Source organism: Triplophysa dalaica, chromosome 21 (assembly GCF_015846415.1).
Source record: "Triplophysa dalaica isolate WHDGS20190420 chromosome 21, ASM1584641v1, whole genome shotgun sequence".
In the NCBI taxonomy this organism is placed as follows: domain Eukaryota; kingdom Metazoa; phylum Chordata; class Actinopteri; order Cypriniformes; family Nemacheilidae; genus Triplophysa; species Triplophysa dalaica.
The window spans coordinates 10628359-10654820 of record NC_079562.1 but is presented as its reverse complement, the minus strand read 5'-3'; the positions used below and the strand labels follow the sequence as shown (position 1 = coordinate 10654820).

General features: G+C 38.5%; 1 protein-coding gene across 1 annotated transcript; it reads left to right on the top strand.

Moving 5' to 3' along the window:
- Positions 1-463: 463 nt before the first annotated feature.
- Positions 464-26328, top strand: ncoa3 (nuclear receptor coactivator 3). The gene is given in 24 exon segments (XM_056734851.1): positions 464-481; positions 12616-12720; positions 12811-12941; positions 12944-12970; positions 14096-14196; positions 14332-14506; positions 14756-14941; positions 15050-15136; positions 16123-16266; positions 16392-16539; positions 16734-17227; positions 18618-19615; positions 19837-19963; positions 20162-20320; positions 20460-20672; positions 20911-21025; positions 21883-22054; positions 22209-22559; positions 22652-22759; positions 22859-22921; positions 23118-23298; positions 23497-23677; positions 24059-24242; positions 24507-26328. Coding segments are annotated over 23 exon segments (4443 nt in total). The 5' UTR covers positions 464-481; positions 12616-12634; the 3' UTR covers positions 24519-26328.
- Positions 26329-26462: the final 134 nt, after the last annotated feature.

The following is a 26462-nucleotide window of genomic DNA, read 5'->3' as shown; positions in this document are numbered from 1 at the left end:
ATGGCAAGTTTGATGTCAGTGCTTCAGAAGACAAGGAATATAGCTTACATCTGGCGTAGACTTGTTTTTTTGTGTCTTCTTTGGCAGATAGTTGTTCTTTGCTTTTATTGTTTCACAAATTCCTGTTATTGGTGTTCCATAGAAGTAAATCAGACCAGAACAACATGTGAGTAATTGATAACAGAATTTTCATTTTTGGGTTCCTTTAAGGGGAAAATGGGAACATTTTGTGATTTACACACACTCTTGTCATTTCAAACCTGTATGACTTTCTTTCTTCCGCAGAACACAAAATAAGATATTTTGAAGAACGTTGGTAACCCAACAATGGCGATACATATTAATTTCTATTGCATGGACACAAAAGTAATGCAAGTCATTGTCAATGGGTACCGTTGTTCGGCTACCAACAATCTTCAAAATATATTTTTTGGTGTTTTGCAGGAGAAAGAAGGTCAGACAGGATTGAAATAACAAGAAGGTGAGTAAACGATGACAGTATTTTCTATTTAGGGTAAACTATGTGCTGCAATCTGTAACTGCAACTGTATGAGTGTACAATAACCCCACTTCACCCCCTGACCTCTCAAATCACATCCAAGTTTAAAAGTCTGTCTGCGCTCGCCGTTTGTCCATAGACTTCAGCTTTCTTTGTTCCCTCGGAGTGTCTATAATCTCTCTTGTCTCCGCCTGAAAATCTGATGTTGTTGAAGAGACGGAGACTCAATAGGATTTTAGCATCGCAACAAAGGTAGGATGCGGGAACCAGGGGTTGTCGCATTTTTGCATTGAACAGATGCACCCTATGCATTGGCCTTGAAAAAGCATTTCACCAGGTGCGTGAAGGAACGGTTTGTCCTTTTAATCACATCATTTAGGTTTTAATTGGCCACCGTCGTTTACTAATGCAGGCGTTGAGTGCCGTTGGACCGGTCGCACACCTGAGACACATGTGACGCTTGTCAAAGTGCATAACCGTCCCACCGGACACCAGCATCATCAATTTGTTCGGTCGGTGCTTACAGTTGACCATTACAGCTGAAATACCTATTTGCATTTTATGTTTCTGTCAATCAAGATGCAAGATGCTAGCGTTATGTGTAAAATTGTGGAAATGTGATGTTTACGCTCCCACAGGATGTGTGGAGGGTCTTTTGGTTTGAAATGCATGTTATTCTGCTGGGCAGATTCAAAGACCTTGGTTGTAAAACAGATTATATCCTGGCCTCTGTGCTGTCTGTCTGTCTGTCACCATGGCTTCACTCATGTTTGTGGCCTGTTGTCAAGGTGACGGGGCCGGCCGTGGGCGGGGACAGCTCTCCTCACTGTGGAAAAGATGATGGGCATCCTCTTGCCTGTAGGAGGTCCATCTATCCAGTGCACTATTAATAGAGCTTATGATTACATGGGCCTTTTGTTATTACTAAATTTTAATTAAACTCTCGCAGTGTACACACAGAACCAAGGTTATGCCACTAGGTGTACATCATAATGGCATGTGAGCTACTTAACGTTACCTTGCAGTGTTTATTTTTTATCATCAAATAATGATATGAAACCATGAGTTCAAATTGTTATATTGCGTATTATTATTTTTCAGTAATTTACTGAATTTTTTTGTTAGTGATGGAAAGTTCTGAAGGCCATTTGTCACAGTGTACGCTAAGAGTGATTTATTGTAACTTGTAACTGTATTTCACATCTCTATCCATTCTTTGCAAGTGGCATAATAATAAGCCATTATCTTGTATTGTCTCATCTTTGATCTATCAAACACAAACAAAATTAAAAACTGGCAATAAAGTTAACTAAATTAAAACTGCCAGAAGTTGTCAGTTTGAGCCAAAGACACACAACGTGATGACAATTCCTCACTTTATGAGAGCACCCCTTTTAACTAAATGTGGATCAGGATTAATTGTATTCTGTAGTGTTTTTTTTTTCATATTTGCATGTTTACGCACACATTTTGTATCAATGGCCTCTGTCACTGTGAAAAAAAACCCCTCTTCATTCATCAGTTTTGTGTGACGTTTTACAACATGGCCCACAGTGTCTGTTCATCTGTTCTCTTCATAAATAAATAAATGCATAATTTAGCCCTGGGGTTACCAAACTTTGTCTTTCCAGGACCCACTTAGACAGCTGTAATGTATCTAAAGACCCACCAAAATATTTTAAATGGAAATGTAGGGACAAAATACACAATTTTGTTATACACAAAGTTTTCTTTTTATAGTATTTCTGAATAGTTTTAGTTAATTTATGTAGTTTGTGTGAATGAAATACAAGTTTAGTTGCAATATAGTTTAGTACTAGCAATACAAGTTTAGTTGCAAAATAAACAAACAGAGATAGTCATAAACTGGACAGTAAGTTACTTTGTTTGACCCACGTTATCCGGGTTCGATTTGCAAGACACTTTACACATACTTTACAGATCGAACATTGAACATTGTTACAACTGACAAAGAGAAAATGTAATGTCACCTCTTTTGTTATTTTAAAGATATTTATTATCCAACATGTGATGTTGTCTTTTTTGCTCTGCTTTAATTATTTTAGCTTGAGCATATGCTTCTGTCTAGCTACATTAAGCTGTGATATATTATAATATATATATAATAGACAATGTTCCATTATATTCAAAGTTCTTTTTGGTGATAACAAATGACTGCAGAATCACTTGAGACCATTGGAAGACTGATTCACTTGTCTTTTGATTTTTTTAATAAAAAAGAAACATAAAGTTATGCGGACACACCATATAGCAAATTGCACAACAGCTTCAGGTGGTGAGTCTGGAGGGTGCCATTGCCCATGATAGAGCTGTCTTGCAAAGTTTAAGTTATTGCTTAAAAGGACATCTCACCCAAAAATCAAAATTCTGTCATCATTTAGTCAATATGTAGAAATTCTTTGTTCTGATAAACACAGAGAACGATATTAGGAAGAATGCTTGTAACTTAAAAGGTCTTTGCCATCGTTGACTACCATAGTAGAAAAACATTACTACGGTAGTCAAAAGTGCCCCAGAACTGTTTTCTTTCATGCATTTTCCATAATAATCTTCTTTTGTGTAAAATAGATTTTCTAAAGCATTTTTATGGTTGTCAATGGTGGCCAAGATCTGTTTGGTTATAAGCATTCTTCCAAATATCTTTCTCTGAGTTCATCCGAAAACAAAGATGCTTATACAGATCTGGAACAACTTGAAGGTGAGTAAATGAAGACAGTATTTTCTTTTTGGGTGAACTTTTCCTTTAAAAGACATTTATTGAATACTTTTTTTCCTTAAACCTTACTATTGCACTTTAAAGGGCCTAAAATCGATCATGTTGTTGTATAGAAATGAGAATGGATGTAGAATTGTAAGCTTCAAAGTCTGATCCGTTGACGGGCTTTATTGACATTTATGCCTTTGCCTAAAATAAACTTCACTAGAACACAGCACCTCGAGCTACCCAAGCTCTGCCGAAGGGCTATTTTTGCAAACCCTTGCACTTTGTCTTTACTGCACACCAGGTAAACCCTATCAGCATTTGATGCAGAAATCACGCATTGATTAAAATGTAAGATTTGCTTTTATAACCTCATAAGTGGTCTGCAAAGATCTACTCGTTCAGTTGGACAATTCAGAACACATCATTTTTATACCCAAAGAAAGTGTCAGTTCACAATGGAGCCTGACAGTTTTACTCATCACCTGAGCTTGTCTCCAGTAACCATCTGACCAAACAGTGTTCAGGATCAGTGCGTAGTGACCGTTTTCTCACTCAGCACCCAGTCAAACACCATCGGCAGTGGCAACATGGCCCCACTGGCTGACCTCACAACAGGTCAGAGGTTATCTGAAAGAAAAGAACAAGCCAACAAAAGCAACTAGCCTTTAACCCTGCTCATTCTCCTCTTCAGAGAGTGTTGAGAGTAAGCTGCCACTTTGCAGATCTACAGCCCTCTAGAATACACAGGTACAGGAAGTTTTCAGGTTTATTTATAGTTTACATTTTTGTTTTGATGTAATTCAGTCGAAGAAGGTCACAGCGGAGCGAGCGTTTGTTTTGCACTGACATGACATGGTTATTCTAAACACAAAAATAACGCCATTCTTTTGGCTTTTTGAGGTAACACATTTCCCATGGTGCACCTATCTTTATAAGAAATTACACGTTAACTCCACAAGTTCCTTTTTGGTTGGCATTGTAAGTGAAAGAAAATAATGTCAACGATCAAAGTTGAATCGTTTTGTGTGGCTGTTACCATTTGACGGGCTTCAAACCCTCCATTGTTTGAAGTTCAGTTCATTCAGTTCATCAGTTCCATGAAATAACTGGTACTTGCCAGTCAGCCTGCGTTTTTCTGCCAAAGTCACTCAGATCGTAACCTTGAAATATTCACAAAGGCCTTTTGAACCCTTCCAGGCTTCATCGAACGTATTGGCAGTTCTAACTCGATTAGTTGATTTTTATCTGCAATATTGGAGCCACTTTGGAACGATCTCCTGCCTCCAGCCTTTCTCACGTGCTCCCCGGGTGCTCAGCCCAGTCGACCTCTCTGTTGTCTCGGAGCTCATAAGTCATTTAAACACGCTTTTAATAGTGTTAGCCCTGCGTCGAGTTGGCGTTTAGCCTGCGCTGGGGCAGCATGTGGTGAGGGAGAGCGAAGGAGAACCTTGACAACAGAAGGGGTCATAGACTGGGGTCAGCATGGGGCATTTAGCTCCCTTTGCAATGTATAATTTGATTTGTGAATGAGCATGATGAAGGAAGAAAAGTTGTTTGTTTGACCCACTAGATAACCAGCTGTTTAAGGGAAAGAAAGAGACACAGGCGACGGCTGTTTTACTTGTAGTCCAGAACAGTTATACCAAACGGTTTAGTTCAGAACAGAACGGTTCTTACCTCAAATAGTCTAATCTTTAGTCGGAAAATGTATGTTATTAACATATGGCTGAATAGGTAAACTGACAATTTTATATATAAATGACAGAGGAATACCATATTAAAAGTCCTATAACATGTTAATGGATGTAATGTGATTATTTATTTTGTTTTATGTTTTTGTCGTTTACTTTTTCCTTCTGTTCCTTACCTCATTAAAACAGAACCACTATTTGAAAACAATAAAAACAAAAATAGGTGAAAAGGATATTGAAAATGACTTAATTACTATTTTGTTTCCGGGCTATTTCAGCCTGGATGTGACGTTTCAGGCAAAACTTGAAATTTCAATTATTGGAGTATGTATCTATTACATATAAATTGCACCATCCGTTTATATTTGACTAAACACCTGATGATAGAGTCCAAACATCAGCAAAACTATCAGTCTATGCACAAGTTTTCGATTTGAAAAGAAGGAAAGAAACATCCTTTCTGTACTCGCCTGACTATTGGAAACTATGCTTTAAAAACACAAAAAAAGCTTTGAGAACCTTCACATGGGTATTTAAACCACCAAATATTGACATCAGACATATCACCATGGTGAAAACCTTTTGTACAAAACTTGACATTTTCTTCTAGATGTCTGTTTGGACTGTCTATAGATCTTTTTTATTTTTAGTAGGTTTTTATATTCATATTCTTCATACATTTTCCAAGGAAGATACTTGTTTGCATTAACCAAAGCAAGTTTAGTTTTCTCTTTGTCTTAAAATAGTTTTTATATCTTAGCATTAGCTCAACCGAGTCGCTCTACCTATAAAATTGTTTAAAGTCTCCCTTTCTAGCGATATCAAAACAAATCCAAGCAGCGAGAAAGAATCCGAATAATAAAAGAAAGAATCAAGGGGGAGACAGAAACGAAAACGAGCAGCGATCCTCCTACCAGTAGAATCCTTTCGTAGGGGTCAGAGTTCAGCTGCTGCGCTGCTATTGGCTGAGGAAAGGTGAAATTAAAACCACTGTAAACTTTTGACCCTGCCGGAGCTGTGCAGGAACGCCCAGAACCAGTTTGGAATGAAGCCTACGCTCTTCCTCTGTTTACTCTGAGAGGGAGAGGGAGGGAGGGATGTGGGACGAGCCAGCGCCAGAGAGAGCGAAGGCTAGAAAAAGAAATCGACACAGTCTGGAATGAATACGTTTTTGAACAGTGCAGAGCAGTCAACATGAGTTCAAGAAAAAATAAAGAATGATGGAAAAAAGAGAGCATGAGTTCCTCTCTCTCCTTTTTCCTCCCCTTCTTCGGAGTTCAAAAATCCATAGATGTTTTTCAGAGCGGAGCTGTGCTCTTTAAATGGGCTTTTTTACGAGGAAAATGAGGCCCACCCTCTGCTTTTTCCATCTCCCCTCCGAGCGCTGTGTTTTTATGTGTGTAAAAAAAGTCAATGCTACATTAGCTCACTGACTAAATCTCAAGCTAGACGACCGAGCATGTTACCCCAACACCCCGTTCTTCTTTCTTGGCCGTTTCTTTCCGTGGCTTGCAGTCCTTTTCTTTCTCGCTGTGCTTTTTTCCCCGTCAGGCTTCTGAATGCCCTCTCTGTCATAGATTAATGAATGAATTTGCATAGTATGGACTCTTGTGTTCAAATCATTTTTTTTTACCCCCATGCTTTCTCTCTTGCTGTGTACTGCTATGCAAAAGCGATTGTGCCAGCCATTGTTGAGTTTCCCCTCAACTCTGCAGTTTTTGCCGAGTGCTGTAGGTAAGAGAGGAGGTGCGTGTACCAATTTTCTAAAGGGGATAAAAGGCACCAATCTGCTGCTTAAAGGGACAGTTCACCCAGAAATTAAACGCCCTCAGAATGTTCCAAAGCTGTGTACATTTTTTGTTCTGGTAAACAAATATGAAGATATTTCTAAGAATGTCAGTTAACAAACTGCTCTCATTTCCCGTTGAGCCCATTGATTAAAAAAAAAAACTAGAATGTACGTTCGGAAAAATATTGCTTGATCGTCCAGGATATCTGTTTTCATCACCTCGCCAGTTTTTAAGATCTAAGATGTCCGATATCTTTCCAATGTTTTCAGTTCTTCACCAAGTGTGTACAAAGCAAAGAGCTTTACTGCGAAAAGCTTATGGATGTCTGCACATGTACACACATGCTTGCCACATGTCTGCGTGTCTGAGCTGTTCTCTATTGTTCTCTCTCGCTTTTCGCTGGCACTCCTCCTCCAATCGCAGCCACTCTCTTTCTCTCGTTCTTTAACTCTGCTCTGTTTTCTTTCTCCCTATCTCTCTTTTTGTTCTACCTGAGCTCATCTCATTCACTTGCTGTCTTACTCCTCTGCAGGAGTGGCTGTACGGACACACTCTGAGCCGCTGTGTTCTGCAGCACTGGACCTGTGACTTGTGGAGGATGAGGTGGCACACACTTCTGACTAGATTTTGTGTGCCTCATGCATGGTGAAGCCAAAGCGTGCATGTCATTGTCTGTTGCGTGTGTGTGTTTCTTTAGTGTTTTACTGAGATCAGATTACATGCCTTATTTCAGACTCCGCCATAATGTGGCGGCTATTCTGGGTCTGAATGGCTCCTGCATTCTGTCTGTCTCTCTCGGCTATATTCTACCCTTTAGACTCGTTCCTCCCATTCACTTTTCTAAAGACAAGAATAATATACGATATTCGTATGCATGATCTACACACATGTTGGATTTATGTTACCATTTTGATAACATGAACACACTTTTAGTCTCAAGGAAAACAAGACTGAGCTTAAATATTTGCGTAAACCTATGAAGCTCTGGTTGGCTTTAGTAGGTAGTTGATTTCCATAGAAATCAAGAATATTTCAGAAAATATTTCATTAAAATTGTCATCAGTTATTTACCCCCATTTCATTCAAAACGTGACTTTTTCTGTAAAACACAAAAGAAGATATTTTGAGAAGTGTCCCAGTGTTTGTTTCCATACAATTGAAGTCAAAAGGGATCCAGTGTTGTTGGCTTGCCAATGTTTTTCAAAATATCTTTTTTTGTGTTCTGCAGAAGAAAGTCTTTACATTTAAAACCTTGAGGATTTAACCCTCAATAATAATAGTAGGCTAGTAGTAATAATAATATTAATAAATATTGTAAAACAAAGTAGACTAATTCCACCTCCCAGTCAAATACAAATGAATGTGAACTGGCTTTATTTAATTCACTTTAGAAATGAACAAAGCAGTGTGAGCTTGTTTCTCTTGTTAACAGCTTTACAGTAAAAATGAACGGTCATTAGGAAATTCATTTTACTTCTGCAATATTGTTCATCTTAATAACATTACACAAGAATTTTGTAATATTCTGTCTGTGACTTATTTTGGAGTGAAACTGAATGTTAAGCAATAATGTGTTAACAGCAGTCAAGTGTAGTTTGCTGGCTGATGTCCAATGCCTACCTTATGTGCTGCGTTCTTTCTGTAACTGGCAGCTTTTTTAAGAGCCTCAGGTTTGTAAAAGGTGCCATTACTGTTTTATGAGGTATTGAAAATACTATAATAACATTTCACATTAATGCATGATTTGTTAAATAACTTGATAGTCCTTTATTGCAAACAGTGTACAGTCAGTTGCAGGTATTTCTGTTTAATAATGTATTTCACCCTTTAGCTCAGTGTGATAGTTTTGTATGGCCCATTGAATTTCAATGCTGATATGTATGGAGAAGGGGCTCTGAGGTGCTTAAGTAGACCGTGTGTTGTGTGTGCATGTGGTGACAGGAGGCAGCCCCATTAATAATGCAGGTACTCTCTGTGTGGGGTCAAGGCGTGATGGGATATTAAGACGTTACCCTACTGGTCGTCAGGGAAACAGGCTGAGGAGACCGGATCTGTGATTGGATAGAATGGTTGTGGTTTTGTCAGCTATATCATTATCAGTAGAATTTGTTGATGGTAAACTTCTTTATATTTTACTATATTTAATTAATAAATTATTCTTTGCCCTCCAGCTAGTGTATTAGTATCCATAAAATGTGGTGCATACATTGTTTTCTAGTAGACCTTGAAGATGCTGAATTTTATACAGGGATGAAAAGCATTTTAAAACCATTTGCTTATTTGAATATTAAGTGTTTTAAGGGAATGTTTTATTTCCATAAATCAGAACTGTCTGGTATACATGTAGAAATCTTAATTATAATTATACATTGAATTACTCTGTATAACAGAATTCCTAGTTTTTTTATTTAAATAAAATTTTGTAATGTATATACATTACTCAAAATAATTAAGGAAATACTTGAAAGCATGTCAAGACTGTCATATAGATCAAGAATATCGCAATAAAAAATTACGTTTGAACATTTCCTAAATACATGTACAAATATGACTGTTGTATTGCTTAAAAGTGATTATAAACTTGTTTTCTTTGCAGTATTTGAAGTCTCAAAAATACATAGCATGGTCTCAAATCTTTTACGTAGCTATATATATTTAAATATAATAATTAGTTAAAACTCGTCACATGCAAGGTTAGTGCGTGATTTTATCACACTAGTCACATGCAATTTGTTGGTTCAACCTGATGAATGACGGTATAATCTATGGCATTGAGTTTAGCCAATCATATCAGAGGTCATTTACATATAGGCTAGAAGTCTTAAAGATCAAAACAGCCTTCTAAGGGTCAGAGAGAGGGGGGATATTGTCATAATTAAATCATGAATAGTTGTGCAGGGAGCCTTGACTTGGGTAAACTAAACAATTGTAGACTATAAATGTTTAATTTTCCTAAATGGTGCTTTGACAAGTTAAAGTTTTACTGCTCTTAGTAAGAGAGCGACTGAGTGGCTGTTCGATGTTTAAAAAGATGAAACGATAAAAAGTGTACACATGGAAAGAGACAGACAGACTGATTAGCTTCTGAGAGAAGACAGACCAGTTCAACCCATGATGTTGAATATGTAAATACAGTTGCACAGGGCCAGCAGGCTTTTTCCAGGCAGAGGAAGTGGTGACGCAGAACACTGCGTGTGTGGGAAAAGCGCAAACAGGATGCCTCCTTTTGCCGCTTCCTGATTCTGATATTCTCGATTACTTTTCCATTAAAATAACCATTATTCTCAGAAGGACTGGAAATGCATCTTCACGTAATGATGCTGCTCAAGTGAGTTCTGGGAGAGGTTAATACAAAAGCTCTGTTGTAATGAGCAGCAGTCTTCTTCTTTGTTTTTATGAGGTACTCTGCATGTTTACAGGTCCAAAAGGTGAACAGAGTAAGTTGCATCACTGTAGATTTAAACCTTAACATGCTTAGAGTAACAGTTTTCCTCCGAACCAAAGTTCTGTCATTTATCACTTCCACTTATGTTGTTTTGAAAATAAGTAGTTGTATTTCCAAGAATTCTGTCTTCATTTACTCACCTTCAAGTTATTCCATATCTGTGTACATTTCTTTGTTCTGATGAACGCAGATAAAGATATTTAAAAGAATGCTTGTAACCAAACCGGTCTTGGCCGCCATTGACTACCATAGAAGCTAAATTGCTTCATAAATGTATTTGTTCTGTTGAACACAAAGGAAGATATTTTGAAGAATGAAGGAAAGCAACTTTTTCCTACTGTCTTTTTAAGAGTCCATGTAGGTCACTTGGTAGAGCATTGCGGTGAAAGCGGAAATGTTGTGGTTTACATTCCTGTAAGTCTACTGTAAGTTACGACAAAAAAATGCATAAATGTAAATACATAAAATAAAACAAAATACATTTAAAAATGTCCAGAGACCACTCCCTTTTATGTTAATAAATGAGGTATCGGCTGTATCTCCATTATAGTGCGAATGGCGACTGCAAAGTCAGATTATACTGTGCGTGTTGTAAATTTGCGACAGGCTGCCGTACTAGTCGGTACAGGCAGCGTGCTGCGGCATGGGCAGAGTTGTGTAATGTCTCACAGTTGAGTTTAGGAATGATGAGCTCATACCAAGTGTTTTAAGGTGACAGAGGGCAAACTGTGTGCGTCTGCGTGTGTTCTCAAGCAAAGGGAAGAGGCTGTACGCATGTGTGTGTTGGGCAAGGGAAGGGAGGAAGACTGTGACCTGATGGCCGTGCTCTGAGATTTCCGCTGAACTCAGAGAAGGGTCAGGCACGGGGCAAGGTCAGGCCTCTAAAACAAACACACACATACAGCAGAGGCTCTGTGGCCACTGATAAAGACTGATAACAGTAGAGGGTATGAATGGAATGGAGATGGAAAGATTGACAGACGAGTTTTTGTATGTATATATTTGGACACTTGAGTCACACTTGTGACTGTGAGTTATTGCGCTATTATTATTATTATTATTATTATTATTGCTATATTATTATAACATTAAATTGAGAGGTATCTGCAGGCAAATGATGCTAGAGATATGCGTTTCTCAGAACTAACCTTGCTATTGCTGTTAACCAGCTGGTCCCAAGGTCATTTTTAGTGTATGCGTGTAGTAAGTTCATTTCAAGTTCACACAAGTCTCTTGGCAGAGACTCACAGGTGCATTTCATTAACTCAATATGTTCCAGTAACGTTCAACATTTGTCTTCATTTTCAACAGTTTATGTATAATGTCATTAAAGACGGAAAGCAGTTTTACACAAGAAATGGTTTTAAAGACATTTCAAACGTTAAAGGCTTTCTCTTATACTAGCTAACTTGCTTTGTTGTGTATCACAACATTGCATTGTTTGTTTTAGCCTCTCGACATTGTTGCATTGACTCCGACATTGTTTTTGCGATTCCACTTGTTGGCACTACTGACATTGAAATTACATTTCACTTAAAAAAAAACTTTTCCTACTATGGTAGTTAAGAACTGTTAGGTTACAAGGATCCGACAAAATATCTTTCTATGTGTTTAGCAGAGCATAGAAATGTATACAGATTTGAAATTGTTTATTATGACAGAATTTTTTTTTTCTTTTATGTGGTTTTCATGTTATGCTTATGCACAAACTCTGACGATGTTTTAATTTCCTAAAGTAAAGGAAAACATCGTAAATTACGGTAAAAGTAATCTGACAAGGGCACACACAGACAGACGGAGAAGTGAGAAATGTCACTTAAGAAGAGGAAGTGTTGCGGTTGGTGAAGTGGGCGGGGCAATGGCGGTAAAAGTAGGAAGAAATGGTGTGATGTGTGTAATAATGAGACGTGTAGGAGAGACGTTATGTCATGTTTTTCATCCGATTCCTCATGTTTTGTGTCCGTCAGATTCTGATTTTTATTTAACTAAGTAACGCTGATACATCAGCATCACATTTTTTATATAATCATTTCTGCATTTCAAGTATTTTCTGCAGCATACAACATCATGGATTGAGATAATTGACCCAGTCCCTGCATCAGAAATACACACACACATGCGGTTGATCCATTTCCCTGGGGGCCTTCCTTCACTCCATCATAATCAGTGTCTCTTCTCAGACACACACACACACACATGCATACAGCACCACTGCTGTGGCCTGGAATATTCCGCGCATTCAGCTGTATGTGGGAACACTTAAAAATAAGCTTTAGACACACACACGCGTACAGTTTTGCACAGGAACGCCTTCAAGTGCATTGTGTTTAAATGTAATATTAGTTCACTATTTGTTACTTTGCACTTGCGGTGCATACGCAATGCATTTGTTTCATTTTAAAAAGATAGTATGCATTTCAATTTGTCAAGTATCTAAAGTTTGTTTTGTTTTATGTGTTTGCTAGGTGCTGATATGTTTTAAACATGAGTAGAGTGGGTGAGAACTCACTTGAGCCCCTGTGCTCAGACCGGAAACGCAAGCTCTCCACATGTGACACACCAGGGCAAGGGTAAGAAAAGAAATATGCGAAATATGCAGCGCACGTCTGGGGTATTCCACATTTGCATGGTTTCGCTCACTGCGTGTTTGTGTTCTACAGGTGTGATAAACGCAGGAGGGAACAGGAGAGCAAGTACATCGAGGAACTCGCCGAACTGATTTCGGCCAACCTTGGCGACATCGACAGCTTCAATGTAAAGCCAGACAAATGTGCCATCCTTAAAGAGACAGTACGCAGATACGACAGATCAAAGAGCAAGGTGCGAGTGATCAAACTGCTCTTTTACATATCGGTCTGTGAAAATATTTACTGAACCCATACTGTGCTTAAAGAAATACATAGCATTGGTTTCGAAAACGCTGCCACCTGGTGGCAGGTGTATTTTTGCGGCGCTGCAGTGTGGTGACCCCTTATATTCAGTTAAATCCTTATTTATATAGTGCTTTTCACAGATCTGCATTGTTGCAAAGCAACTTTACATACATTTAGGCAGTAGTCAGGTAGTAAAGAGATAAAATTACGAAAAATAAAGAAGACACGGAAAACAGGGGATTATATTCTATGGTATATTTTATATATTGTACAATGATGAAACTTTCTATGGATAGTACTAGTAAGCACTATATTATTTGTTTGTAATTCTTTGTCATTGTTACATATTTGCCCTTAAATACTACTCAAACATGACTTTCTGTGTATGAAACATGTGGGATGTTTCAACAATCAGGCGTTCACAACTGGACTATCAACATGAGACCGTCTGAGTAACAAAGGTTGCTTTTATTTTGCGAAGATCACCATGGCAACAGGCGTGACACACCTGTAACCAACACTTTGAAAACTGTTGAATGTGCAAACTAAATCTCGATAAAAAGATCTTCAATACATCTTTATTGATAAATGATGCTTAGTTTAAATAATGGTGTTAATTATTGTTAAAGATCTGGATTGTTTTCTACGATGTGCTTTTCTTGTTTTTCTTGTTTTTTTTCTTCAAATAGAAGTATGATAATATATTCCGTTCATGAACGTAGTCTGTGAAATGCAATGGGTTGCATCTGCTGTAGAGGTTGCTGTGAACATCAAGTTGACACATGCCCTTTTTTCATTTGACATTCCATTAGATAAAAGTGTATCATAATATTGCAATACCACAAATACTTACAACCATATACCAAATTAAATAGACTCAAGATTCCACATTGTGAGATGTGATGAAGTTATCAGTTTGTCTACATTTGTTTTATTAACATTGTATTTATAAAAAAATGTCAATTTATTGATATTTGTAATAATACAATTGTGATATTCTTTACCCTAACCTGTTAATAAAGGTTTCCTTATGTTATTGCTTAACAAATTTTTTTGTGCACACATCATCCAGGTAAAAGCTCATGTGGCGATGACGACGTCCAAAAAGCGGATGTGTCGTCCACGGGTCAGGGGGTCATCGACAAGGACCATCTGGGCCCTCTTCTGCTTCAGGTTAGATTTGAGACTTAAAAATGTCACCAGCAGAACATACACTGTCCCTCATTCTCCCTCATCATTATGATGGTTTGTTAACCCGCAATTCATTTGTTTACTATGCATTAATAACTTTTCATTTCTCTCTGTCAGGCCCTTGATGGATTTTTGTTTGTGGTCAGTCGCGAGGGCAGCATTGTGTTTGTGTCAGATAATGTGACTCAGTATCTGCAGTATAAACAGGAGGAGCTGATCAACACCAGCATCTATAACATACTGCATGAAGAAGACAGAGAAGAGCTACTTAAAAACCTTCCCAAAAGCAACGGTAAGAGTGAAGTTATAAGCATGGTGTGTGAATGTTGCTCTGTTATTGTCCAGCAAAGCATAAACGCGGGCATGCACATGACCGCTTTTGTTAACTGCATTGACAATCCTTAATAAACCAACATAATAGCATCATCCAACATAACAGGCTGTTATCTTTTACATGATAGAATTCCATCCCTTCAAACATCATGCATACTGTTTGATATGTGTCAAACCCTCATGTGTAATAGGTGTCATGTATTTTTAGGCTCCAACAGTGTGTCATGGGGTGGTGATGCCTCCCGTCAGAAGAGTCATACATTCAACTGTCGTATGCTGATGAAGTTCGGTCATGGAGGTCCAGGAGGAGAAGAGGGGGGAGGTGGGCCGCGCTACGAGACCATGCAATGTTTCGCTCTCACGCAACCTAAAGCCATGATGGAGGAAGGGGAAGGTAATGCCTCTGTTCTCAGAATGTCCCCATGAATTTTGATTTGTGTATTTAGTGCTGACTTCAGTCTAATATGTGTCCTTTAAGAGTTGTTTATATTTTGTCTTCTAGACCTGCAGTCTTGTATGATTTGTGTTGCACGAAGAGTGACGGCTGTGGAGAGGACAGAGCGATTCAGCACCAGACACGAGCTATCAGGTAAATTCACTTCAGTTGAGGTTCTTGTAGAGAAAAATGCTGCTTTGGAAGGTAACACAAGTGTCTCCGTTGCTTAATGTTCACTTTAAATTTTCTACCTCAACGCGTCATTTGTGTTGTGAACATCAATGGTACCTCAGTTTGCGTGGTCGGTTCAGAACAGGTGTGCTTAAACTAGTTTGAGGCTAGTGTTCTCATTCAGGGATTTGTCGACACCTGGGGGTGTGTGGAGGTACTGCGAATTTATCAAACTGAAAAGTTTATAACATAAAAGCTATTTCAGTAAACATAATGATTTGACATTATATAATATTAATTCAATAATAGTTAATAGTGAATAATTTTATAATTAGTTTATTTTAACAAAATCTAGATTTTTTATTTTGGGTCGTGTCTGTTGCAGATAAAAACAACTTTTCTTAAGAATTTTTTATAATTTTACCTGGTGAATTATTAAAAAGATTAAAATCAACCCTATGGACCAAAATTAAAGAAGATATATCATATTAGTACATCATAGAGACTCTGTCCCCTCCCTAGCAACAACCCAGAACACTCTGGCAGCTGCATAGCAACACCAAGGCAATGAGTTTTGCATAAGCAAAAATGTATTCACATTCACTATTTATTAGTTTTATGGTATTTTAAAGCATTTAAATTCGCTTTATTTTTTACATTTCATGACAATTTTAGTTACATTTTTCTCATTTAATTTAATTCATCCTATGCCATTTTTCATACAGTTTTACTTTAGTCTTTTACTATTTATTATTTACTATTCAGTTTAAGGTTAGTGCCTCAATTTAATCTTTTTACTTTATGCTTAGGCAACATGTTCTGTTTAGTTTGTTAAATAATATTTAAAGCCTTAAACAAAAAATGTTCTAACAATTATTTAGTATACTATAATAACAAAATTTGACAATAAAACATACAATAAAATTTGTTTTGAAATAACATGCGTTTGGATGTGTGTTTGACCCCAGGTAAGCTGATAGAGATTGAGCAGCAGAGTCTGTTGCACACCACCATGCGTCCTGGCTGGGAAGATTTGGTGCGCAGGTGTATGCAGATGTTCCTGCATCGCAGCGAGGGTCAGCCCTGGTCTTACAAGAGACACTACCAGGAAGGTATGCGATTTTATTCTTGCATGGGTTTGCTAAAGAGAAAGACTTTCCAGAACTAAATGGAAAGTATGGATTGTATTGATAGTATCACTGATAGTGTTGCCTACATGTCTTCTCTCTCTTTACAGCATATGTTCATGGTCGAGCAGAGACTCCGCTCTATAGGTTTTCTCTGTCAGATGGCACCCCTGTAACAGCACAAACACGCAGCGAGCTCTGCCGAAACACTGTTACCAATGAGCCGCTGACCTTCCTCTCTACTCATGTTCTTCAGAGGTCGGTAGCGCTCTGTTCAAACTCCAACATTACACAGAGTTCTCCAATTTTAAATTTTGAAATTTTGTGGCTTTTAGTCCATGAACATTACTTTGTGTTGTTCAGTTTTTTCCATCCATTGTTCACTTTAAATGAACCTCTGTAACTCCTGTAATGTTCATTATCCGTTTTTTTTATCTCCCTCTTCCACACAGGGAGCAAAACGGATACAGACCGAACCAGGGTGGTGTAATGCGATCAGTTATGGGCAATGCCAATCCTAATGCTCAGATGAGCATGCCTCCTGGTGGGGGTATGGGAATGGGTAACACAAGGGGCTATGGCATGAACGAGCAAGCTCACATGGGACCCCGAGGCGGCCCTATGTACGGCCCAGGCAACCGCATGAATCAAATTAACCCAATGCATCAGATGAATCAAATGAATCAGATGAACATGAATCAGATGAACAGTATGAATCAAATGGGCTCTATGAATCAGATGAACTCCATGGGTCAGATGAATCACATGGGACATCCTGGCATGAATCAGCATCAGCAAGGTCAGTTCCATGGTGGCAGTTATGGCATGGGCATGACGAGTCCTTCCCAAGGGAGCCCTGGTTTGAATCCTCCTCAGCAGAATCTCATTGGGTCTCCACGGATACGAGGGAGTCCCAAAATGGGTGCGAGCCCCTTCTCGCCTGGAGGTATGTGTTCCTGTGATACAGTTCAGCAACCCCCCCCCCTTGCATATTTCGCTATTTTTTACATTTTCACATTTAATTGGCATGATTCTGTGCACCTACAATATTGCCAAAGCATTTACTTAAAACAATGGTGGAGTTAAAATAAGGTGATATGATATAATACAGCATAATAAATGTGTAAATATAACAAATTACATTAAGTATAAACTACTAAAATATACAAAAATGTACATATAGTAGACGGTATTTTATTGAATATAGTGTATAGATTGGAAATGATTCAATAATTATTATTAATTAAGACTTTTAGCTACCTGTAAATAATGCCATCATTGTTTAATGTATTTTGACATGCTCAAATACATTTTGTAGTTTTTACTATGACATTAAGGATACTGTAGGCAGAATATTTATTATAGTTTTATAATTTATTACATTATTTTTTAATTAATATATTTTTTGTTGGTTAATTGTCGTTGTATTATTATTTAGAATAAGCTTTTTGTATTTTTAGTCTTTATGTTCCTATTATATATTTTTTTAGCAATGTTGTTATGTGCTTTTTATTTATTTTTGAATTGCTTTATTACTATATAAATATTTTAATGAACAATTATTATACACATTAATATATATTTTTATAATATACATAATATAAAATTATGTTAATAATTGTTTTTTATTTTATAATTTTGATTAAGCTGTGTAAATTTAATATTCAGCGTATACTTTGTGCCTTCACTCAAACTTATTTTAGTTGATTGTTAATGCTAAATTTTCAATCTCTGTTGAATTTATTTTTAAAATCATATTAGGCTGATATTTGTTTGATTAATTCACAGAAATGTTTTAGTTAAGTATAATAACCCTAATGCAGGTTTCATATCAGTCTTAATGATTTATATTATCTAAATTATATTATAGAATATAATATTATTTATAGACCATTTCATTGGACGCTCGGGCTGGGATTGCAGTTATCTTTTGGTTTGGCTAGTGTCTAATAATATTACATGAATTAAATATAAATAGTTATATTAATTTACATTATTATTTTATTTTAAAGTAAGCAATTTGTTGAATGGGTCCTGTAGTTTGGTCGCATTTAAACAAACCGTGTGGTACATTGACATCTAGTGGTTGAGCTTAATATAACAGTCTAAATTCTAAATATTGGAGAGGCAAGTTTAGACAAGTAACGGTTCTTCTGTTTCTTTTTGCTTGTTATCAGAAATTATCTACAAGCACTCTTTTGTTTGTTAATGTGTACCAGAAGTTAAGCGCACGCGCTGTAACATTTGTTTATATCACTTTGAAACCGTCTATAGTATGTCATATATTATCAAAATGTAGTTTTTTCAGTCAATTATTCCTTCATCTTATGTCATAGGTATGAATTCTCCAATGGGCCCTGTCAGTATGGGAGGCAATTGTGGATCTTCTGGTCCCACAGTTGGCAGCACTTTCTCGAGCAGCTCACTGAACGCCCTTCAGGCCATTAGTGAAGGTGTGGGTTCATCTCTGCCTTCGGCTCTAAACTCGCCTGCCCACAAATCCGACAGCTCTCCCAGCATCAACTCAACCCAGTCCAGTCAGCAAGGCCAGACTGGCAACAACAAACCCGGCAACGGTGACTCCAAGAGCCCATCGAGTTCTCACAGCAGTGCTGTAGATCAACAACAGGCCTCTTCATCTGAGACTACTATGGAAAAGCCAGACAGTCAGTCTAGTAAGGACGTTTCTGCTGGACCTGAAGTCAACAGAAGACTCCCTGATGGAAAAGGCCACAAGAAGTTACTTCAGTTACTCACCTCCCCTACTGAAGATATTGGGCATGCGACTGGTGGACCCGTCCCAGGTCGCTCCTCTACGCCAATGAGTCTCGAGTCCAAGGAAACAGGAGGTGGCATGATGAGTCCTTCGTCAACAGGCGTGTCCTCCTCTTCCAGTTCATCATCGGGAAATAATGCAAATCAGCAAGTCTCAGGAGGTGTTTCATCGACAGCTTGTCCCAGCGGCTCTCACACCGTACAGGAGAAACACAAGATACTCCACAAGCTCCTTAAAAACGGAAACACGCCAGATGAGGTGGCTCGCATCACAGCCGAGGCCACCGGTAAAGCTTCTCTTGGTGCAGAGCACCCGGGTGCCGAGGCCAGGAATTTAGGACTCAAACAGGAGCAGCTCAGTCCGAAAGAAGTGACAAAGCCGGCTCTTCTCCACTACCTCCTCAACAAGGATGACTCCAAAGACCCCAATCCCACAGAGGCCAAGCCAAAGCTGGAGGAGCTGGAGGGGAGAGGGGCCGTGGGAGGGCAAGGGTCAGGGGTCACAACCTCGAACTCGAACAACCAGGAGGGCAAAGTCAAGCTCGAGCCACCTGATGAGGTAATGGAGTTGCTTGTTGGGCTGAGATTCACTCAGTTCTAATTCATGTCATTGTTTAGGCTTATTGTACAAATTTCACATAATTTGAAAGTATTCAAAGTACTAAACTAATCACAATTACTTTATTGTTTTGTCGATGTGCTGCCAAAAATATCTTCCTTGTTTAGAAAGAACAATCTGATGAAAATCCGGGTGTTAACATCAGCCCTTTGTTTTTCCAGATGGACAGCTTGGAGAGTATTCTTGGAGGCCTGAGGAATCCCACTTCTGGATTGTTTGCTGATTCTAGACCTGGAGGGTCAGTGGGGGGAAATAAGCAGGGCAATGGACCCAACAGCACTGCACATGGTGAGTCACAACACCTCAAGGGCAAGTCAGGCGGGGGGCTGTGAAAATGTAACGTGAATAGGTGATAGCATGTCAAGTTCAACAGAAAATGCGTTGGAAAAACATTTGAAGGCCGTGTGAATGTTAAAGGTTTAGATCTTTGTCTGTACCCATACCTGTATTAATTTGTGTATTTTCGCAAACTACTGTGTGTTTCAGACCGGGAGGCTGTTAGTATGGTGTCAAGTCAACGTGTGCCCTTCCAGAGGGCAGTGTCTGTTGATGGTAAACCCATGATCGGTCCAGGCATGTCGGGAAGAAGGAGCGCCCCCTCATCTCTGGTCAAACAGGAGCATTCTGAAAACCAGATGGCCATGGGTTAGTTTCTTTCGCTTTGTGTTTCTCTGTTGAATTTGGATTAGTTAGCCATTATAGTTCATCGTGTTTATTTTAGAACATCACTCTTTTCAGTACATACTTTTGGTAGATTTAAACATCCCCAACATGTTGTTCCCAGGAGGTCCAAACAGGCCGATGGGAATGAATCGCCCCCCTATGGCAGGTGCAGGCGATTGGGGAATGTCCAGTTCCAGCCCTGTTGGTCATCCTGGTATGGGTCGCCCAGGAATGGATCATAATCCTAAAGGCATGATGGGTGGACCCATGGTTAACAGATCTAATAGCGTTCCAGCAAACAGATCTATACTGCAACAGCAGTTAATGGAGATGGGTAGGTGTTTAGGATAACACCGTGTCTATACTGGACGCCACCGGCTTGTTCTAATGGGATTTAAAACATTTAAAATTATAATGCGTTTTATTGTCATTTGACACGTAGCACCCCACCGTATCCAGTAGACAAGAGTTTTTTGACAAACGAATAATTAAAAAATAACTTCAATTCAGCAGGATAAGTAAATTACAACAGATGTCTAAATGTCAGATTGTGTGTGATCTTATTTTTATAGGGCCTTATGAGGTCGGAATGGGTATGACTGCATTCAGAGGACAAGGACCTCCACCACGGTCACCTTCATGGCCGGACAATGGGATGGGAATGGAAGGAGCACAAAACACAAACAGGTGTGTTAATTAAGCTTGTCATGGCCAGGTTACATCGGATCTGTTGGTTAACTTGCCTTTTTTTAATGGTGGTAAATGTTATAGTTGCTAAAAGATATATGTTAATGACATTTTCTTGAAGGAACAGTTCACCCAATAATGAATATTCTGTCATTTATTCACCCTAAAGTTGTTCCAAATCTATATTAATTTCTTTGAACGTAGAGAAAGATATTTGGAAGAATGCTTACAGTTCTTGGCCACCATTGACTACCATAGAGGGATAAAATTGTTCTGTAAATTCCTTTGTTCTGTTGAAAACAAAAGCAGATATTTTGAAGAATATTGGAAAGCAAATAGTTTTGGGGCACTTTTGACCACCACTGTAATTTTTCCTACTCTGGTGGTCATTTTTTTTGCACCCCATTGTTTTCTAAACACCTTTCCAAATGTAACTTATTTATGTTTAACCCTCCATTCTACAAAAAAAAATATAGTAATTCTTCTCCGATATATAAATGATTTGTAAGAAACAAGATTTGTGCCAACTCATGTTTTTTTTTCTTTAATGTCTACTACAATGGACACCATGACTGAAGAGTATTCACAATACATGTGAGCAGGCTTTGTGCAGGCTTTGCATTTAAAACACTTAGAGTAGCTATAAAGACTAGGAAATAAATGAAAAGTCACTCTTTACAAAATTCAATTCAGTCTTTATTTATATAAAGCTTTACACAGTTTTGCATTGTTTCAAAGCAGCTTTACCTACATTTAGGCAACAGTTACTGTAGTAAAGAGATAATATGAAAATATATGGTATTACAATACATGGTATTGTTTTACAAAAGCGTGTAACGTTTTAATTTGTTTATCAGGTTACCGTTTAATAACTCTTTGGATGATCTTCTGGTTCCTCCATCCACCACCGAGGGTCAGAGTGATGAGCGAGCTCTGTTAGACCAGCTGGACTCTCTACTCAACAACACTGATGTCATGGCTCTCGAGGAGATCGATCGCGCCCTTGGCATACCAGATCTCGTCAGCCAGGTAAACAGTCAGTTCAGTTCACAGAGTTCAGTACGCCTTCTGTTCTTGAGAGAGCATGCGCTTAAAACTTTAATGTGTAGACTTTTTAACTGATGCAAGAATCCTGTCGTCCCAATACTCCATTCAAACTAAAGAATGTTTTTTTTCACTTTAGGGTCATAGTACAGATCAAGCCCCTCCAACAGACCCCTTCTCTGCTCCCTGTCCTGACTCCACTTTGGGAATGGACCCCAAGGGGATGTACGGCCAGGGCTACCCGGGACCCCCTTCCATGGGGATGCAGGGCGGATATGGTCATGGTCCCAACTCTGGACCCGGTCCCATGCAGGGGCAATCCGGGCCAGGCTTTAACCCCATGATGAATCCGATGAACCAGCAGGGTGCTTTTCCTGGAATGGGCGGGATGGGTGGTATGCATCCACGTGCTAACATGATGAGACCCCGGATGATGAATCCAACCAAGCCGCTCCGATTACAGCTTCAACAAAGACTACAAGGACAGCAGGTGAATAGCTTTGCTCTGTTAACACACAATCGACAATATTTATCAACCTGAGAAAAACGTAAACATGCGCAAACTTGTTTCCTTTACGGCAGTTTTTGAACCAGAATAGGCAAGGCATGGGCATGGGCATGAGGCCAGATAACAGCCCTGCAGGAAACCCTAGCATGAGACCTAACATGCAGCCAGGCATTGCTGGACAGGTATTTTTAGCTCTTTTTAGTGCACCACAGTGTATTTTTCCCTATATATAAAGCCTTATGAATGCACCTCTCTCATGTTAACCTTTCTCTATTCTTCAGCCCGGGTTCCTGAATGCTCAGATGATGGCGCAGCGTAGCCGAGAAATGCTTAATCTATCAGAGGTACCAAGACATGATTTATGCTGATGTGTCAAATTTAAAGCGTGTTCTGGTATAGTCAGTTCACCTATTATACTATTTGTGAAAGAAGAGATGGCTGGTACATATAAGCAATCGATAAATCTATACAAATACAAATGTAATACAAGATTAGCAATAGTATTTAGCGTTTCAACTGTTGGTGGTTCCTCTCCTGCAGATGAGAAGACAAAGGATGATGATGGTGATGCAGCAACAGCAACAACAGCAGCAGCAGGTTGCACCCGGAGGCTTCAGTCCTCCTCCTAATGTTACTGCACCCACAGTAATGGACAACCCCATGGGAGGACCCCCAATGAACCAGTCCAGCCAACAGGCTTTCAACTATGGAGGCAACTATGGTAGTATTAGCTAGGATTAACTAGGATATTTATGTATATGAACTGTGTTAGGAGATGGTATTTAACAATAAACATATCTGATTCACCTTTAAGAAATAAAGCATAAAATTAAATGAATATTGATAAACTCACAATTATAGTATTTGACACTATGTGTGTAAGTTGCAGTCGTAAGTAATTATTTGTTTACGATTGCAGGTATGGGCCAGCAGGGGGACCCTTCATTTGTGGGAACAGGTAGCAGCCCCCCTAACAACATGATGTGTGGTCGTATGGGTGGCCCTCAGAATCCCATGATGCAACAGCACCCTCAGAGCAATCCCATGTATCAATCTGCAGAGATGAAAGGATGGGGACAGGGGCCCATGCCCATGAATAGGTAAGTATGTTTGGTTGCATGCAAAATAGTAAAAATACAGAGAAATACAGATACAGGAGATAGTTCTGTCTTTTCTGTACGCAAGGTTCTGGGTTCGATCCCAGGGGATTGCACATACCTATTTATAAATGTAAAGGTTAAGGCAATGTATGTCGGTTTGGATAAAAGCATTTGCCAAATGCATAAATGTAAATATCACTCATCATCTTCGCAATACTCGCACCTATATTACATCAGTTGAAAATGACAGAAAACTACTTGATATTGCATGGAAATTCGTGGGCAATAGAATTCATTGAACATGTCCATTAAAGTAACAAAACGTTGTCTTTAGTTATTATTCTTTACAAGATTTAAAGTAAATCTGCTATTTGTTTCCAGTTCCTACTCGCAGCAGCAACAATATCCCCAGCAGGGGGCGCAAGGACAGTACGGGGGCATGATGATGAACGGATCCATGCAAGGGAGTGTGAATGGCAACGGTGCAGGACAGATGCCCCCAATGCAGGGCCAGATGGGCATGAACGGCATGGGCATGGGACGCATGCCAATGGGACCCGAGCAGGTACAGAATGCGATCTGAATGAAACTTGACTTACTCTATTCCAATATATAAATATGTAAAATATTAGTATTTTAAGACATTAGATCAACTTCGCAATTGTCTCAGTGGTATATTGTAATGAAGAAAATGCAGTATTTTATGACTTAATTTATCCAAATTTAACATCGCACCCATTTATTTGTTTTGGTGTTGCATACTTGAAATATGGCTTATGTGTGTATTGTACTGTCTATGTACTTACCTACACAACGTTTGTGTTCACAGAAGTACTGCTGAGGCATTGAGCCGTCTCTATGAAATGGACAAGTTGGAGTCTAAAATCTGCCTCATAGGGTAAAAGTACTGGAGGGATCCAGTGGAACTCGACTAGGAGAGAAAAACAATGAAAGGGAAAGAGAGACTCCAGCCTTTATGCCCAGTAGCACGTGCAGCAGGCTCTCTCATGTCTCCGGCTGTACTGCAATACACAACATAACCACCAGGGGGCACAGAGAAAGATTGGTTATGGTACATCTTGACTGTGGGGGAGCACTTTATTTTAAGGCTAGTTTGGAAAAGGACGGTTGCAATATATTTCTTGCTTTTTCTAGCCTTATAGAACGATTATGTGCATATTGTCTATTTTGAATTAGTCTCGGACAAGTCTCGTTTTAAAGAAAACCACGGGAATTGTAAGCAACATCATTTCACATATCAAAGCAATAATCCTCCTTAATGCCACGGCTCAAAGTGGTGTGTCAACAAAAAGCAAATGGTACTGCAGTGTTAGACAGATGTTTTTTGTGTGTGTGTGAATAGGATCGAAATTGTAAATACTGTATGCTACAAATGTATCATACATGCTTTTACTACATACTTTTTTTGCACAGAGTTTGGACCTCTGTTAGGTCTGTTTTATCTATATTTTAGGTCAACTGCTCTAGGTTTTACATCTATTTTAACTTGTCAAAGGGAGAAAATATTTTTATTTTTATCTTATCCAGCACCGCCTCTTCTTTTCTTTTTTTTTAACGATGGCCATTATGTTTGGATGGCACTTTTCTAAACGATGTATGCAGCGACGCTTTCATTGGTTTCATCTCCACTGGTTCTGTTTTAACAGGGAAAATCAAGTTTTCAGATGATACGCAAGATGATCTTGATGTTGCCCTTTAAGATAGCTCTTACTAGGGAAAATAACTCACATACTCACTGTATCGTAACGGTTGGTTCTTCAGAAATCTACCTTTAAGAAACATGCACAATCCAAAGATCTCTTTTTATTTGTCAAGTTTGATGACAGAATAGTATCATTTATATATGCTTTTGCGCAAAAGCGCAGAGTATAAGGTACATATCATATGAACATATTACTACATATTATGATTTTGTACTATATTCTGTATACATACTAAACCAAGTATACCTGTTTTTGAGGCCAGTTCATATTTTAGCAGTATTGTCAGTGCTTATGGAGGTTCTCTCAATCATGCGGTGTATTCCTTCTTCAAGTTTTGATGGTTATGAATTATCTACAGAAGTGCCCAGAACTGCTCTTTAAAGAGATTTGTAACTTTTGAAGAGTTTTTAAACCACTTTTAAGAGTGTCTTGGATGTACTTTTAAAAGTAAGTTCTGTAAAGACACAGGTGCAAAGGCAGTAACCACACCTTACTGGTTACTGTGATCATTTCGGCACACAGAAATCAATCCTAAAATAAAAGGCTCATCTGTGCATCTATATATTGCAGTAATTTTTGCTCTTTCATTAGTCTAGTCTTTACCATCAGTGACTTATAACATTGTTTCCCAATGAAGGGAAAGACATTGGAATGATATACAATGGTAAGCTAATAAGTCTAAGTCTTTCTATTTCAGGAAAGAAACACTATCATTTGTGTTCATTTCGCTAGATTACTGTAGATTGTGACAAAAGTATATTTTGAAATTGTAATTCTGGAGCTTTGTGGTTATTCTGGGCTGTTCTCTGAACTGGTTGACTGAGGGATTGTAAACATGGAAGATTTTACAGGATGTAAATTACAATACACTTAATTATTTTGCTTGATGTTGATATTGTTGTAAATAAAAGTTCTATTTAAACGTGACCTGCGTGTGTTTGTGTGTTCCCACAAGTGAAATTGTTTATGAAGATGAATAGATCAATAGATTTGTTATTAATCCCAAATGGGGAAATTATTTTCGCATGAGCAGGCGGACACATGACTACAATACCACACAA